The sequence below is a fragment of the Callorhinus ursinus genome, unplaced genomic scaffold, assembly GCF_003265705.2.
Source record: "Callorhinus ursinus isolate GAN/ISIS: 27379988/994484 unplaced genomic scaffold, GSC_fseal_2.0 scaffold4, whole genome shotgun sequence".
Classification (NCBI taxonomy): Eukaryota; Metazoa; Chordata; class Mammalia; order Carnivora; family Otariidae; genus Callorhinus; species Callorhinus ursinus.
The window spans coordinates 5,516,323-5,535,074 of record NW_027397066.1 but is presented as its reverse complement, the minus strand read 5'-3'; the positions used below and the strand labels follow the sequence as shown (position 1 = coordinate 5,535,074).

Genomic DNA, 18,752 nt, shown 5'->3' with positions numbered 1-18,752 from the left:
AAACCTTGCATTTATACCATAAATCATACTTGGTCATGATGTATAATTGTTTTATATGTTGCTAAATTCTCATCACAGTATCTTGAGGATTTTTGCGTCTATAAAGGAGATCTGTCTATAGTTTTCCTTTCTTGTGATGTCTTTGTCTGAGTTTTATAACAGGATAAAACATGCCTCCTGCAACGAGTAGGATTATTCTGTGCCCATAACAGAAACAAAAGGATTAAAAAGATAATAATTCTTCTATTTTTTGAAAGAATTTGCAAAGGATTGGGGGCACCTGCGTGGCTCAGTTGTTAAGCATCTGCCTTCGGTTCAGGTCATGATCCCAGGGTCTTGGAATTGAGCCCCGCATCAGGCTCCCTGCTCCGTGGGAAGCCTGCTTCTCCCTCTCCCACTCCCCCTGTTTGTGTTCCCTCTTTCACTGTGTCTCTCTCTGTCAAATAAATAAAATCTTAAAAAAAAAAGAATTTGCAAAGGATTATTGTGGGTTGGTTTTGTTGTTGTTGTTTGTTTTTGTTTTTGTTTTTGTTTTTGTTTTTGTTTTGAGAGAGAGCCGGGGAGGAGCAGAAGAGAGAGAATCTTAAACAGGCTCTATGCCCAGTGCTAGACTCGAGGCTCAATCTCACAACACTGAGATCATGAACTGAGCCAAAATCAAGAGTCCAACGCTTAACTGACTGAGCCATCCAGGTGCCCCAGCAGAGGATTGTTGTTAATTGTTCTTTAAATGTTTGGTAAAATTCACAGTGAAGCCATATGAGTCTGAATTTTTTGTGAGTAGTCATTATTACTATTGTTAATTTAATTTCCTCACTTATTAAAACTCTAATCAGACTTCTATTTCTTTTTGAATAAGTTTTTATAGTTTACATATTTCTGTGAATTTGTCCATTTCATCTAGGTTATCTGATTTGTTGACATAAAATGATTTATACTATTCTCTTATAATCTTTTTATTTCCATAAGGTTGGTAGTGATGTTTCTTCTGTCATTCCTAATTTAATGCTTTGTCTCTTTTTCTTTCCCTCCTCATTCTAGATAAGGTTTGCAATTTTTTTGCTCTCTGGAAGAACCAACTCTTGGTTCTGCTATTTTTCTTTACTGTTTTTCTATCTCCTACTTCATTAAATTCTGCTCTAATCTCTATTATTTCCTTCTGCTGGTTTGGAGTTTATTTTGCTTTTCTTTTTCCATTTTCTTAAAGTAGAAGCTTTGAGATTTTTCTTCTTTTTTAACATAGATGTTTATAACTAAACAGTGCTTGAGCTGCATCCCACTTTTTATGTTGCAGTTTTGTTTCCACTCATCTCAAAATATTTTCTGTTTATAACTTTAAAAACAATTTTCATTGTGATTTCCTCATTGATCCACTGGCTGTTTAGGATTATGTTGTTTAATTTCCACAAATTTGTGAATTTTCAAAGTTTTCTTCTTCATCATCATGGAACATACTATACAATTTCAGTCATTTTAAGTTTACTGAAACTTGTTTTATGGTCTAACACATGGTCTATCCTGGAGAATGATTCATGTGTACTCGGAAGGATGTATATTTGTCTATTATTGGTTGGGGTGTTCTATCTGGTAGTGGGGCTTTTGTCTTTGTTCTTTGGGATGTAATGCAGTTCAAGTCTTCAATTTCTTTATCTTTTTCCTACTTTTTCTATCCACTGTTGAAACTGCGACATTGTAGTTTCCAACTGTGACTGTTAGTTTGATAATTTCTTTCTTCAGTCCTGTCAGTTTTTGCTTTGTTTTCAGACTCTGCTTTTAGGTACATAGTTATCTATAATTGCTGTATCTTCTTGAATGAGTAGCCCTTTTATCATTATAAAATATATATATTTTTGTTTCTGGTAACAATTTTTCTCTTGAAGTCCATTTTGTCTGATAATAGTATAGTCACTACAGATCTCTTTTGGTAACTGTTTGGATGCTAAATCTTTTCCCATTATTTTACTTGAAGCTTAATTATTTCTTTGAATTTAAAGTGTGTCTCTCCTGCAGCACATGTTTTATTGGGTCGATGATATTTGTGTGTTAAAAAGTGTTCTGAGTTGCTAAAAAAAAATAAAGTGTATCTCTCGTAAACAGCATACAGTTGGATCATTTTAAAAAATCCAATGCACCAATCTCTGCCCTTTTAAAAAATATTTGAGAGAGAGAGAGAGAGAGAGAGAGAGAATAAGCAGGGGGTAGTGGCAGAGGGAGAGGGAGAAGCAGGCTTCCCACTGAGCAGAGAGCCCGATGCGGGACTCGAACCCAGGACCCTGGGACCATGACCTGAGCTGGAGGCAGATGTTTAACTGACTGAGCCACCCAGGTGCCCCTAATCTCTGCCTTCAGCTGCATTATTTAGTCTATTTACATTAATGTAATTACTGATAAGATAGTATTTGCATGTGCCACTTGGCTATTTTTTCTATATGTCTTATGATTTTTCCCCTCATTCCTCCATTCCTGCTGTCCTCTATGTAATACACGTTTTCTAGTATATTTTTTAAAATTTTTATTGTCATTTCTTTAACTATATTTTTTAGTTATTTTCTTATTGGTTACCTTGAGGTTAACAATATTTTATTTTTTTATTGTTTTTTAAAGATTTTATTTATTTGAGAGAAAGAGAAAGCACATGGGGGGGAGGGTCAGAGGGAGAAGCAGACTCCCTGCCGAGCAGGGAGCCCAATGCGGGACTCAATCCAGGGACTCCAGGATCATGACCTGAGCCGAAGGCAGTCACTTAACCAACTGAGCCACCCAGGCGCCCTTGAGGTTAACAATATTTTAAATGGAAACAATCCTGTGTGTGTGTGTGTGTGTGTGTGTGTGTGTGTGTGTGTATTTTGGTAATTTTTATTTTGATTTAGTTTCAAAGTTAGAGAAACTGCAAAAATATTACAAAGAATTGTGTATGTTTTAAACATATCCCCAAATTGTGAAAATCTTGCCCCATTTTTATTCTCCATGTGGATTTTTTTCCATATTTTTGTCTGGAAATCAAAGGCATTTTTATTTTTTATTTTATTTTTTTATTTTTTAATGTCTCTTTTTATTATTATTAACACATAATGTATTATTTGTTTCAGGGATAAAGGTCTGTGATTCATCAGTTTTACACAATACATAGCACTCCCACAACACATACCCTCCCCAGTGTCCATCACCCAGCCACCCCATCCCTCCCACCCTCCTCCACTCCAGCAACCCTCAGTTTGTTTCCTGAGATTAAGTCTCTTATGGTTTGTCTCCCTCTCCGGTTTCATCTTGTTTCATTTTTTCCTCTCTTCCCCTATGATCTTCTGCCTTGTTTCTCAAATTCCACATATCAGTGAGATCATATATACTTGTCTTTCTCTGAATAACTTATTTCGCTTAGCAAAATACCCTCTAGTTCCATTCATGTTGTTGCAAATGGCAAGATTTCATTTTTGCATATATATATATATATATATATATATATATATATACACCACATCTTCTTTATCCATTCATCTGTTGATGGACCTCTAGGCTTTTCCATAGTTTGGCTATTGTGGACATTGCTGCTATGAACATTGGGGTGCAGGTGCCCCTTTGAATCACTAAGTTTGTATCCTTTGGGTAAATACCTAGTGCAATTGCTGGGTCATAGGGTAGCTCTATTTTCAACTGTTTGAGGAACCTCCATACTGTGTTCCAGAGTGGCTGCACCAGCTTGCATTCCCACCAACAGTGTAGGAGGGTTCCCCTTTCTCTGCACCCCCACCAACATCTGTCGTTTCCTGACTTGTTAATTTTAGCCATTCTGACTGGTGTGAGGTGGTATCTCATTGTGGTTCTTTGTGTGTTTTTTGAGAACTAAAGTTCTCAATTTTAATCAAGTCTAATTTTCCAGTGTATTCTTTTTTTAACTTAATTTAATTTTATTATGTTATGTTAATTACCATACATTACATCATTAGTTTTTGATGTAGTGTTCCATGATTCATTGTTTGCATATAACACCCAGGGCTCCATTCAATACTTGCCCTCTTTAATACCCATCACTAGGCTAACCCATCCCCCCACCCCTAATGCATTCTTATGATTAGTGCTTTTATTTTTAATTTTTTTAAAGATTTTATTTATTTATTTGACAGAGAGAGAGAGAGCACAAAGGAGGGGGGCAGAGGGAGAGGGAGAAGCAGGCTCCCCACTGAGCAGGGAGTCTGATGTGGGACTCAATCCCATGACCCTGATGTCATGACCTGAGCCAAAGGCAGACGCTTAACCGACTGAGCCACCCAGGCACCCTGATTAGTGCTTTTAATATCCTGTATAGAAATTTTTGTCTACCCTGAAGTCATGAAGATCTGTTTTTTTTTTCCTAGAAGTTTCAGGGTTTTGCATTGCACCTTTAGATCTGTAATCCAATTGAAATTGGTACTTGTATATGATGTGTGGTGTTTGTTAGAATTAATTTTTCTCCATAAGGATATCCAATTCCAATTGATATAGAACCATTTGCTGAGAAGACCTTCCACTTGCCACAGGTTAAAACGACCCTCCTTTTACAAAATAAGTCAAAGGCCTGCCTATCAGTAAGCTAATTTTTTTGGTGACTGTTTGCTCCTTAGTGAAATAGGTATAACTGTGTACTACTCTGGAGTTATTATAAGGATTGTAAGAGTAAGCATGTGGTACATGTCCATGTGAATCAGTCGGTATGTTTGCTATTAGAATGCTAGCTTTATTCATTTTTCACTCATTCATTTTTTACTTGGAATTTTTATTTTTTTTAACCCGAGAAAAAATCTTTTTTATTTTTTTATTATGTTCAGTTACTGGGAAACAAACTGAGGGTTTCAGAGGGGAGGGTGGTGGGGGGATGGGGTAACAGGGTGATGGGTATTAAGGAGGGCACGTGTTGTAATGAGCACTGGGCATTATTCACTCATTCTTATAATCAGCATGCTTAAAGTCTCCTGTGTTCTACTTACTATGCTAGTTGCTTAGTTCACTTTAGGCAGTCCCATGGAGAACAGGAACATGGTTTCTGTTCTTTATGTACATTATCCAAAGCACCTAGATCAGTGTCTGACATATAGTTGGTGCTCAGTGAATATTTGTTTAATAAATTACCTTGCACATGTAAGCACAAGAAGAAATATATTGAGAACCTCATTGCAGCATTACTTATAACAAGGAAAAAGCAAAAACAATGTATACACGGTAATATGATATAGAATGATATATTAAAAATGGTTCAAATAATAATGAGGTATAAATGAGTCAGACATCACAGCTTCCAAATACATGAAACACAAATTGATAGAGCTGAAAGGAGAAACAAAAAAATCCACAATTATCACTGGGGACTTTGACAGTCATTCCTAGCCGCCATTGATAGAGCTTATAGTTAGAAAGTCAGTGAAGATGTAAGAACTGAAGCATGATCAATCAATAATACCTGACATGTATAGATCATTTCACCCAGTAACAGCAAGATGTACTTGTTTTCCCAATGCCATGGAATATTCATATAGGTATACCAATTCCTGGGCCACAAAACAAACCTCAGCAAATTTTAAAAAATGAAATCATGACAAAGCATGTTCTTTGCCCATAACAGAAACAAAATAGAAATAAATAACAGAAGGTCAACAAGAAAATTTCCAAATACTTAGAGATTAAGCACAAATTTCTAATAATTCTTGGGTCAAAGAAAAAGCCTCAAAAGAAATAAAGATAAATACGTGAATGAAAAGGAAAACAACATATCAAAATTTGTGGAATTCAGCTAATGCAGTGATGATGGCGTTGATAGCTCAAAATGCTTGCACTAGAAAAGGGGAAAGGTCTCAAATTAACAATCTAGTTTTGATCTCAAAAAACTAAGAGAAAAATAAACCCAAAGCAAGAAGAAAGAAGGAAATAAGAGTAGAATCAATGAAATTGAAAATGGGAGAGCGATAGAAAAAAAAATCAATCAGTCAGCTGATTCTTCAAAAAAAAAATAAAAAATTTGATAAGCCTCTGGCAAAACTGACAAACAGAAGCTGAGAGAAGACACAAGTCATAAATATCAGAAGTAAAACAGAGACTATCACTCCAGGTCCTGCAGCCCTTAAAAGGATAATAAGGGAGTACTATGAACAATTTTAAACTCATAAATTTGACAACTTAGAAGAAATGGACCAATTCCTCAAACCTACGAACTATCAAAACTGAACCAAGGAAAAAAAATTAACCCAAATAATCCTATAACTTAATAAATGGAATTCAAAATTTAAAATCTCCTGAAAACAAAAGTCCATTCCCAGATGGTTTCCCTGGAGAATTCTATCGAATATTTAAGGAATTAACACCGATTTTTTTATACAGTCTCTTCCAGAAAACAGAAGAGAAGGAAATGCTTCCCAGTTCATTTTATGGAACGTGAATTACTCTGACACCAAAAACAGATAAGGGTAGTACAGTAAGAGAGAACTACAGACCGATATTTCTCATGAGTGCAGACATATACGGGAAGCCCTTCATAGTGTGAATTACCATTATTCACTTCCCATTCTTCTATCCAATGCCCCTTTTTTAAAAAATGCAAGTTATATGAAAACAATGAATCATGGATCACTATATCAAAAAACTAATGATGTATGGTGACTAACATAACATAATAAAATTAAAATTTTTTAATTTAAAAAAAATGGCAAAAAAAAATGCAAGTTATACATTTCTTTCGGAATTCAGCCCAAGGGGGAAGGTTTGGCTTCATCTCATACATCCACACAGTGAGGGCTGGGTTGTCCGTTCTGCTCTGCCCATTGCTTGCTTGCACTGGGACGGTCAGAGCTGCCATTCCACCTGCACAGTTTGTCCAGGTGAATGGTACATGTAGTACTCCATTATTCCACATTTTTCCTGTCTTTTCCATCAGTCTTACTTTGTTAACCACCGCAAAACCTTTAGAAGCATGCAGGATACAAATTAAATAAAACCATTAAGCCACAAGAACAGTGCTCTGCATTTACAAAGACAGACACACTTTACGGTCTGCAAAGGCCTGCTGCATAGCTGAGCTTGCTTGAGCTTGCATTTCACCTTTGCCTGGTCCTCGGAGTGCTCCTCCCCCAAACTGCCTGGTGCTGGGGAGCTGGATGGTGGAAGCCAACCAGCAGCACTGACTTCTGGGAAGGTGACAAGGACAGAATCAGCCTGATGTGGAGAACAATGAGGGCCAGGATGTATGAATGGCTTGAGCACTTCTGTGGCTCATTCAAAAAAATTTTTTAAAAGGTTATTGTGAATATTATTAAAGACTTCTATGTATCAAGTACAATTCAGGCTTGATAACCTCCTTGTTATTTGTACAATATGAGCTGACAGAAGGCCCAGCATCCCATTATTGGATTTCTGAGCCTAAGAGGGTATTTTTAGCTGTTCTGTTGCTGCGTGTTCAATCTCAGAGAATCACTGGCCGTGAGTGTGGTCGGTGAGCCCTCCTCTCTATCTGCTCCCCCTTGGAGATTGGATTGCACAGGAAATGGTCCGAGGGATGCTCACCTCCTTGTCCCAGCAGGTGCCACACAATAAGAACACAGGAGATGAATGTCGGAGACACGTGGCTTGTCTCAGCTGCCGGGGCTTCCAGAGGACTAGCCCACAGGGCATCTTCTGGCTTGGCTCCTTTTGCCCAGGGAAGAAAAGTGGAGAAAGGCGTGTTTTTCAAATGGCTGAGTGGTGCCATGCTGCTGGAGCACTAAGAAGGGCTTACGATTTCCTGCATGAAATGCCCTTTTTTTTCCCATGCCTCTCCTGCCACTGACAATACGTGGTTGGCTGGCAGCTTCCTGGCACCAGGTGTGAGCAAGTTGAGATGAAGTAAGAGGGGGAGCTGGACCAGGTGTTCTGACTCAGATTTCCCCCTGGACACAGTACCTCTCTCATATGTGCTCATGTGTCTTCTCACACGTGCTTAACATGGCTGGCCTTTAGTGTGCAAGCCTCCTGAGGCTGGTTCTAGAGGACAAGATGTGTTATTGAAGAAGGGGCCTCACCTGGACTGGGCACCAGTCAACCTCTCTTGACCTTGGTTTCCTCCATTGGAAAAATGAGAGGCATAATGCCCACCTTGCATGGTTAAATGGGATAAGTGCTGAGGGATGATGGGAGGTCTGTGGATAGCACCCCTCCTTCCCACCTGAGTCTGGGACCACTCAAGAGATGCCATGGGACTCAGACACATGGGGGTGAAAGTATCAGCTTTGTTGCAGACAAAGTTGATTGAAGAACTTGGCTTTAGTTCTGCACTCAAAGGGCTTGCTAACAACTTCAGCTTTGAAATGGAATCACCCTAAGGATATGGGCTCACCTGCAAGTCTCCTCTCCACTGGCCAGGCCCCTCGCCATGGCAGGGAGTGGACTGAGTACAAGCCCTCTATGGGCAGATCCAGAAGCCTGGTGGGAACCCTGAGGGGGCTGAACTAAGCATACTGGCAGCTCCTTCCAAACATCAGACAGGTCACTTCTGCATGAGTGAGGCTATGGAGGGAGGCTGGGAGAGTCACTCTCAGACCAATGAGAGTCCTGGTCTCTGCAAGGAGAGGAGGCCAGATGAAAAGGAGGCTCCCATAAGCAATGAGATTGACAAATGCAGAGGCCAGTGCCCATAGAGCTTTGCGTCCTGTCACTCCTCCACCGCCCCCCTCTCCTTCCACTCTGCCTTCCCCCTCATCCCAGCCTCCTGTAGAGGGAGTAACGGACTAACATGCCTCACAGGCCATGGGTACTTTTGACCCATTCATTCCTGAGTGTGGGGTGCTCTGGGGAATGTGCTAAATGCAGGGAGACAGTGCCAAAAAAAACCTGGTCCCTGTGCACAGAGAGATGCCCGGCTGTTGGGGGAAGAGACCAGGAGAGAAAGGATCCCTGTGCCACGAGGAAAGTGCTGCTAGAGCCTCAGGCAGGGATTCTTGCTTCTGGAAATGGGTTATCCTGGTTCAACTCCCAGCTCTACCATTGCCTGGGAAATGTTCTTTAATCTCAGGGTCCAGATCTGTCGAAGACACCTCCTACAAATATCTACCTTGAAAGTAGGCACCTTATCAACACTATTATATTGAAGGATGCCAGGGACCAAAAAAAGTGTTACCCAACTCAGTCTTCCAGGGTTAGGGAGGGCTTCTAAGAGCAAGAGCATGAATCTAAACCAGGGTTTCTCAACCATAGCACTGTGGACATTTGGGGCCGGGTCTTTCTTTGTGTGGGGGCTGTCCTGTGCCTTGGAAGAGGCTTAGCAGCATCCTTGGCCTCTAGATGCCAGTAGCATCTCTCCCAGTTGTGACAACCAAAAGTGTCTCCTGACGTTGTTAAATGTCCCCAGGAGAGCAGCGCTGCCCCTGATTGAGAAGCATGATCCACACTGAGAAGGGAAGGGTGGACAAGAGCAGAGAGGTGGGAATAGGGGATGTTATAAGTGACCTGGTGACAATATTGAACTCCTTGGGAATGTAAGGTCCACGTCCAGGGTGAAAAATGGATTCACAGGAATGGATTATCCAGGGTACTGGTCATGGCACATGACATCAAACTCCAGCCCCCTTCTGATTGTCCCAAACTCAGGTGAACCATCTAGGACAACTTCTTCCACAGAATCCCAGCTTCTGGCATGGGGCAGGGGTGTGGTCGAAGCCTGCTGAGTATTTGTGGGTGAGCTCACATTGGTGACGTGGTCCCTGCGGCATTCACCGTGTGTCCTCTCCATTTATCTTTTCATGAAGAAAGCTCATCCGTGAGCAGGACACCAGACCACTTTCCTTTCCCCCATGTAGCACTGCTTTTACAGGCTTGGAATTTGATGTCTTCAGTGTATATTGAAGAACATCATACCAAAAAAAAAATCCCTGTTAAAAAAATCCCATGTTACTCTGTGTAGAGCTATTTTTTGTAGATCATTGTTTGCCAAATTACAAAATGCCATCTTTGTAAGAAGCTAGTGGGAGAAATTTCCTTCTGGCTTCAGTACCAGGAATAATCATGCTTTTCCTAAACAATTGGGGATTTTTTTTCCACATTGACCCTGAATCATAAAGCTGATCATGTTTCTCACTTTATTCTGGTTGCTGGGAAGGTTATGTTTGCATTTCTGGCCTATTTCAGGCAAGCTCTTTGAGCATGAATGGGAGTATTTTTGCCTGCTTACATTTTCTTGAATTCCCTCTTTATTCTTTGACCTACTCTATGGCATATTTATTTTTAATTTTATTAAGTTATATGTATTTTGCAAATAACTTTTAATGCTTTTTGGAAAAAGATTGGAAATTAGTTAAAAAAAAATGTCTTACACCAGACATTGGGTTCTTTGTGCTGGTCTGTTTTGATGTCCAGGCCAGGACTGATACCTTCCAAACTCCTGAACTTCTTTGATGTTGGAAGGAGAGCCTAATTGCCCAAATTTCTCCATGGGTTGGCATTATGACGATAGAATATAGATTTCTCACTTGTGGTCTTCATCATTTCCATGACAATGTGCAGCATTATCATGAGAACATACTTATAATTCCAGTCCAAGAAGAGGCAAAAGGAACAATGGCACAAAGCTTTGGAATAGCGCAAAACTTCAGAGATAGATGAAAGGTCATTCTCTGTTCTCTGATAACAGTATTGATTCTCCTTGGGGATGTAGAGTCCATGGCCCAGGGCAAAAACAAAATGGATCTGCAGCAAGAGAAAGCCACAGCCTGACTTATTGCTTCAATTAATTGTTCTCTTTGCATTTTGGATTTCCTCTTTAGAATTCATTCTGGTCTGCAAGTTTCTCTCCTAAAAATTCATGTTGCTCCTCCACAGAGTTCTGGTGGAATATTGAATGAGATACCCTTTGACAGTCTAGCTGTGAATTAGGGTGCAGAACTCACTGGTTATTAATGTAATGTTTCAATAGTCTTTCAAGTATTAGAATACAAATTGGGCATCTGTAGGAGGCATTTATAGCTGATTCCTGTGGTTCCTTTCTGAGCATCTGAACACTTTCCCCCAGTAGCAAATATGTGGAAAGATGTATCAGATGACTCTTTCGGCTCCCAATGACAGAAACACTGTGTCAAGTAACTGAGGTCAGAAAGCAGAGTCTTTTGCCCATGAAAACACAAAGTTCAGGCTTCTGCCCAGGCTGGAGCCAGCACCTAGGACAGGGCCCCTCTGTGTGTGTGTGTGTGTTTAGCTCAGTCGGCTTGACATTTTGCAATGCTGAGATTCTACTTTACAATTGTGTAACACCATTCTGAGGTTCATATGTTGGCTCTTCAGTCCTTAGGAAGCCTAAATGCATTTTTGTAAAAACGAACTAAGTACTGGGTCAGTACTCTATGACTGAAAAGAAAAAAACAAACAGAAGAACCAAAAAAACAAAACAAAATGAAACAAAAATCCCTCCCAACCTCCGTGGCTTAAAACACAGCTGTTTCATTATCTTGTGTTCTGTGTGCTGACTGGGCTTGGCTGGGCAGTTTTCTGCTCTGCGTGATGTCAGCTGGAGCTACAGTGTCTTCCAGTACCCGAGTCGGCCCGCTACCATGGCGGCCAACTATTGCTGGTTGTCCCTGGCGGCTCAGCCAGGGCTGTTGACGGCAGCTCCTTTGTTTTCCTTTTCATGGCCTCTCCATGGGGTTTGGGCTCTAGCTGGGTCCTGGGAAGCAGTTTAAGTAGAAACTTCCAGTTCTCTTGAGGCCTGGGTGTGGACTTGCCAGAGCATCGCTGCATTCAGGGGATGCAGAACCAAGCTCTATGTGGGGAGTGGCATGTGGGGTGAGGGAACCGAGGAATGTTGGGGCAGGGGATGCAGCTTTGGAGGCTACCTACCACAAGTCCTGAAAACACCCCATTAAAGCAGTTACTAAAGATAAAGTGATATATACAATGGAATAGTACTCAGCCGTCAAAAAGAATGAAAGTTTGCCATTTGCAACAACATGAGTGGAGCTAGAGGGTATTATGCTAAGCAAAATAATTCAGTCAGAGAAAGACAAATACCGTATGATTTCACTCATATGTGGAATATCAGAAACAAAACAAATGAGCAAAGGAGGGGAAAAGGAGAGATAAATCAAGAAACAGACCTTAACTCTAGAGAACAAACTGATGGTTACAGAGGGGAGGTGGGTGGGGAGATGGATGAAATAGATGGTGGGGGTGAAGGAGAGCACTTGTGATGAGCACCAGATGTGTGCAAGTGTTGAGTTGCTATATTGTACACTTGAAACTAATATTACGCTATATGTTAACCAACTGGAATTTAAATAAAAACTTCAAAAAATTTTAAAAAATAAAAACAAAGTCATATTGGTGTCTGGTATTGGTTAAGATACCATTTGCTGGCCAGAGCCTGTTGATGGTGCACTGTGACTTCAATGGTCCAGGTGCATCTCTCTGAGCCTCAGGTTGCTCTTCTGTAGAATGGGGGCATCGGCCTTGAGGATGTTGGAGTGTCTCCATCCCTCACCTCCTCTGTCCCTCTGTGCCCGCAGGTACTCCTTCCAGGACGAGGAGGACATGTTCATGGTGGTGGACCTGCTCCTGGGCGGGGACCTGCGCTACCACCTGCAGCAGAACGTCCACTTCACCGAGGGGGCAGTGAAGCTGTACATCTGCGAGCTGGCGCTGGCCCTGGAGTACCTGCAGAGGTTCCACATCATCCACAGGTGACTGGGCTGCTGGAGGGGTGCCTGGGGATGGAGGCCCACTGGGCGGCAGCGCGTGGTGGGAGCAGTCTGCCGAGGCACAGGGCATTCTCTTGCTGACATGTGTTAGGAGTGGCAGCACACGGAGCTAAGGAGCGGCAGAACAACACATTACGCTCCTACGTTCTCAGCAGACAGCCCGCTCCCTTGTCACCTGTGTCAGAGGGGGAACACCCCACTGCGGGGAGACATGGCTGGTGGCTGACCTTGGCATCTCTTTTCCAGCCTGACCTTGGGAGGCTGGAATGTTCTGTCCCTCCATTCTCAGGATAGAAACGTCACTTGGTATTCGTTGGGCGCGTGAGGGAATCTACTCTCTTCCTTTCCATACTTTGAGATTAGTGCTGTGCCTCGTGAAGGATCTCTCTCTCTTGGGAAGCTTCAGTCCTGGCCCTGGGCTTTGGTTATAAGCTCTGAATTTCTGCCTCTCCTTCTGGGCCTTTGCTTCTCCCCGCCGTGCACGGCCCTGCACTCCAACCAGGCAGGCAAAGTGAGTCTGTCTGCAGAGGCAGGAGGCCAAGGAGAGGCTTTGGAAAGCTATGGTATCATGAACAAATTCTTCTTGCTCTTCCCAGAGGAGGGGGCTAGCGTGAGTGGCTCCAGATTTGTTCACCTGCAGTCTCACACTGTGCCTAGCAGCTCTTCTTCTAACTTAGACTGTTTCAGAAGACGTGGTAAAGAAAGTCTTGACTTTCTAGGTAAAGATGGTAGATTAGGCGCACACACATGCACAGACATGTACAGTTTGTCCCTCCCGAAAACCCAGTAGAACGACAACAAGAGTATATGAAAAATGACAAACTCCCAAGGATGGGGAAGACTAAAAAGGAGACTACAGAAACGTGGGGAGGTGGGTCTGAAAGAAGAGGGAGAGTGGTGAATGATTAGTGTCCAAGAACATAAAGTCCAGGCTGTCACTGGGGCGAGCGCCGATGGACGCCAAAGAATCCCCTAACGGTGCAGGAATTGGCCGTAATCAGCATCTTTGGAGGGAAGACAGTAGGTAAAAAAGAGGCTGAAGTAAGGTGAATTGCTTGAAAGTCTTTTAGGAAGTCCTGAGGACCCCAGAGCTGCTTGCCCACTGTGAATAACTCGATGGCTGAATAATCATCTGAGTAACTTCACCCAAGCAGAACACTAAGGTTTGCTCCCTAGAGATGGTACAATAGCAAGTGTCTGCGCTGAAGGACATCAAGCCTACTTGAGTTGGGGTGCTGTACTGAAAATAGTATACCAACCAGATGCTAAAATACACAGCCCCTCCCCATTCCAGCTGAACTCTGAGAGTGGTGCATTCTGGCCTTCCTCCAGGCAGGACACTGTGATTTCAGTGAGGATGTGACTTCAGTGAGGATGAGCCAAGAGCAAGAGACTGTGGCATCATAGCTTCCCCACCGCCCCTTAGCGTGTAGTTCTCAGCCAACAAGCCCCACTCACTTGCTGGAAGCTGCCAGCCAGTTTACCGATGACCAAGGGTTATCAGACATCCCAGGAAATCTCCTGGCAGAAACAGTGAGATTCAAACAGTCAAATGGAGAAGAGGGGGAAAAAAAACTTGGAATAAACAGACACTATGCAAGGAGAAGAAAATATCCAAATAACTATGATCAGTATAAAAAGATTTTTGTGATTATAAAATGAGGAACACCATGTTTATTTAAAATTCAGAGAACAAACATCAGAGCTCTTATAAGGTAAAAATATGACAGTAGAAATGAAAAACTCAAAAGATGTATTAGAAGACAAAGTTGACATCCCTCATATAGTAAAACAGAAAGACGAAGAAAATATGAGAGAAGAGATAAGAAAATGCCAGAGCCAATCCAGTAATCCAAGCATCAGGAGAGACAGAAGAGAGAAAACATAGTGGGAGAAATCATCAATGAAACAGAATGTCTCCAGGACCTGAAACACATGAATTTCCGGATTGAAGGGCCTACTAGAGATACAGTGCAGAGACCAGAAACAGACACCTGTCAAAACAAACCAGATCCCATAAGCTTCCACAGAAGAGCAGCAGGCCATAAAGGCTGAGGAATCAGATTGTTTTGGGTTTGTCAGGTACTAGAAGGCAGTGGAGATGTGCTAGTCAATCAAGTGTGAGGGTGCACGTTTTCACAAGTTCAAGGTCTCCAAAAAAACATACCTCATGTTCACCTTTTCTCAAGTAACTATCAGAAAAGAGGTGAACTCCATAAAAATGAAGGACTAAATCATGAAGAAGGAAGAGATGGAAGATGGAATTGGGGCTCTAGCAGAGGAGAGAGGCATAGGGAATCTCCAGAAGGGTGATGAAGGGAGGTTCGAAGATGTTGGCTGTGCCTGTGGTGTAGGCCCTGACCAGTGCTGTCTGCGTGGATCAGAAGACCCTGGGACAGACTTCTTCAGGAAGCATGGGCTGATGGCATTGTTGATGCATCTGGCTGCCTCGACAGGAAGTTCTTTAGCTGGTGAAGAATCTGAAGTTGAATAACTGAGAAGTTTAGAAAAAAAGCTCAACAAAAAATAACAGACAGTTATTAACCCCAGGGAATGGAAGTGTTGTACAGGACATCATCTGTGTGTAGTAGAGCTCACGACATGAACCAGCTCTGTGTAGCATAATCATCATCATGGCAGCCCTGAAAGTCAGTCTAACCAAAAATACAACACTCCGTTGGGGAATGGCAGAATGCAAGGATGAGCGTGTCTCCTGGGGGTTTCGGGAAGGAAAGACAGCTACATCCTCATCTTCCGCAGTGGGAGGCTGATGGATGGAGCCTGAAATGCAAAAGTTATCTCTGTCATTGAGAGAGAAGGAGCTAAACATACCAAAATTGTCACCTGGACGGGATGCACGGAGAGGGAGAGATGCGGAGAAAGTGATAGGGGTTGTTGCTGTATTATAACAAAACTTGCAGAAGGACTGACCCTTTGAATTATATCCATGCATAATTTTAACACAAATAACAAACACAACACAATGAACAAGAACAAGAAGAAGGAAGAGGAAGTTGTAGTTGGGATAGTAGTAGTAGTATATAGTGGAAAAGGGGTTGTTTGGTGCAATGCAGACAGTGTTCACTGAGGGCCCGTTGTTCATTCACTCAGTCACTCACCAGGCTTCGCACACAGCTGTTCTGGCTCCGGATTCTGTGTTTGCAAGCACTGTGGGATATTTGTTGAGGAAGGTCACCCCATTTTTTGAAGGTGCTTAAAGGAGCAAGTTCTTTCCCAATCTGTTATACGAATGTCATTCATGAATTATCACAGCCATTTCTGCACTAGTGTGCAATAGATGACCAATTTGCCTAATTTCCCCCAGACACTGAGTCATGTGGACATGGGTGAGACGGATGAGCCAGGGATAGACCGGGCAGACAATGGAACTGTCCCAGGAGAATGTGATGGTTGGAACCACTTTTTTACTTCAGCAAATGTTTTTAAATCACTAGATGTGAGGTCACCTGCCCTCAGATTCCGGATCTACCCTGGAGAAAATGAGCTAGCCAACAATTTAAAATTTTTTAAAAATCCGCTGAGGGGGATTGTCTCACTACTTCTAAAATGGTAGACTTGGCAGAGATTTGAGTCAGCTTTTTTCCCTCCCATATACTTCAATAAATCCCTTTTTCAATGTGTGTTCAGACTTGAAATTATGTGTCATACACACTGTGCATAAGGATATATGATAATGCTATGCAACATGTTTTGTTAATTCAACAGATGAATTTATAAATCTCCCACTCCTTATGTGTCAGAACTCCCGATGCCATATTTTATACAAAGGAATGTTGCTTTTTTCAAAGTAGCCACACTCAAAGGGGCGCCTGGGTGATGTAGTCGGTTAAGCGTCTGACTCCTGGTTTCAGCTCGGGTCATGATCTCAGGTCATGAGATTGAGCCCTGTGTCAGGCTCTGTACTCATTGCTCTCTCTCTCTCTCTAAAATAAAAATATTTTTAAAAAAAAAAAAAGAAGTATTGTATGGTGACTAATATAACAGAATAAAATTAAATTAAATTAAAAAAAAAAGAAGTCTCTGCTGGGGCCCAAAGTCGTGTGCCACGGACATGAAGTTCCTTTGAAATCTCATGTGTGATGTGAAAAATGTCTTGACATTTTTCATTCCACTCCATTGTGTAGTCATGATTCTTTTGATACATAAGATAATACTTTACCTTTCATCAAAAAAAGGGGAAATGAACAATAATGGCTTCTTGGAGTCTCCTCAGTCTGTGGCAGATGCTGTTGCATAATGTCCATCTATTCAGGGAAAATGAGTTGATTTGAAGGAAGCTCGCAGCTCAGGGGAGGCCAGGCCACCAGGAACCTTCTTGCATTTTTAGATACAGTTCAGTCGCATAAATATGAGCCTATAAAGGGCAACCATTTATTCACTGTTTTGAACTGAGCATTGATCTAAATGCTAATCAGAGTGGTTTTGGGGCAGCATTTTCAAGCTTCTTTTGGAGAAAATTTTCACCAGTGGGGTTACTTCTATCAGATTTTGCTTTGAAAATGCCTGAACCACCCCCCCAGGATGGGTCTTTGACCCCCTTGGGAAGCGCTCTGACTTGTTCTGTACTTTCCTGTGCTTCCAGCCCCGATTTTGCCTCACATGTAAATTAATGCACAGTCTCAAAGCTTCGTGGTCCCAGTGGTGCCTCACCTCATCAGACCCACAGCCGTCCCTCCTCTGGAGGCAGGAGACCCATCAGGTACAGGAGAAACCTCCCAGCTTTGCCTTGGAGTTGTGGGCTGTGAACATACTCAACCCTAACAAAATATCTGCTTACTGTCAAATTTTTGTCAGGATTAATTTTTTTTTTGTAACCTTTTTACTTTGGGAAAAACCTTCTTATCTTTAGGACCAATAATAGTTTAATCCTGCTGGTTTAACACTAGCAGTCTCCTTTCTTTACTTAGACTAGCCTTATCTGTGCAGCAAGCAACCCTTTTGCTACAGATTATCTAAAGGTATACAAACTCTGATTTGTATAAAGTTTATCATTTTTTGTCACTTTATTGACTACACTGAGAAAATAAAGAAGTGAATCCTTTTTTTATTTTTTATTTTTATTTTTTGCTCTGGAGTAAATCCAGATCTTATTTTTTATTTATTTTTTAAGATTTTATTTATTTATTTGACAGAAAAAGAGAAGGAGAGCACAAGCAGAGGGAGCTGCAGAGGGAGAAGGAGAAGCAGGCTTCCCGCTGAGCAGGGAACCCAATGTGGGGCTTGATCCCAGGACCCTGGGATCACCACCTGAGCTGAAGGCAGAAACTTAACTGACTGAGCCACCAGGAGCCCCAGATCTTATTTTTTAACAAATAATATATGTGTTACAAAGTTCCAAAGATTCAAAGGAATGTGTATGAAAAATAAATGACAGTTCTCGCATTATTGTGAGCATTTTCACTGATTTGAAGCACATGCTTCAGACTTCCTCTTTCAGTTCACTATTTGTATTTGCCACGGACAATTTCATTTTGAAATGTTAACATGTAAAAAGGCATGTACCAATGAGATTTTTGACATTTTGTGTCTTTGGGTGTGAACAGGATGAGAACAGGAGTCCTTTCTAGGGCAGGGCTTGGAACTGAGCCTTGTTCATATGTACGTGCAGTTAGCATTAAAATGTAGTGGGTAGTCCCCATATTTGGAACATGTAATTGGAAGTTACAAAACAAAAATCAGCGTGCTTGTAGGATGCTACACCCATGATGGCCCTCCACATTTGCTGAGCGCTTTGCATGTGCCTGGCTCTGTTTTAAGTGCTTTGCAGGTGTGACTTCACCTGATCCCAACAGTCAACTGAAGTGGGTTCCATTATCAGCCCCATTTTACAGGTGAGACTACTGGGTCTCGTGGAGAAAAGTAACTATCCAGGAGCAAACAGCAAGTGGCCACCCCAAGTCACCAGCCCTCATTGTCTCTGTACTGGTGAACCATGGGAGCCTAGTCCCCTACTCATATTTACACATAGAATCTGTCCATTACCCAAGCTTTCATGAAGGAAAAAATCATGTGACTAACTCTTATGGAAAAGCAAAATCCCTAGGCTTTTGCTTG

General features: G+C 41.8%; 1 protein-coding gene across 4 annotated transcripts in view; it reads left to right on the top strand.

Annotated features, from left to right (window-relative positions):
• STK32B (serine/threonine kinase 32B) overlaps nt 1-18,752 on the top strand; it is a 416,268-nt gene that overhangs the window by 286,192 nt on the left and 111,324 nt on the right. For all 4 annotated transcript variants that reach the window (XM_025887383.2, XM_025887382.2, XM_073891418.1 and 1 more), the window contains exon 4: nt 12,486-12,659. In XM_025887383.2, the coding sequence (XP_025743168.1) occupies nt 12,486-12,659 (174 nt within the window). The remainder of the gene's footprint in view (nt 1-12,485; nt 12,660-18,752) is intronic.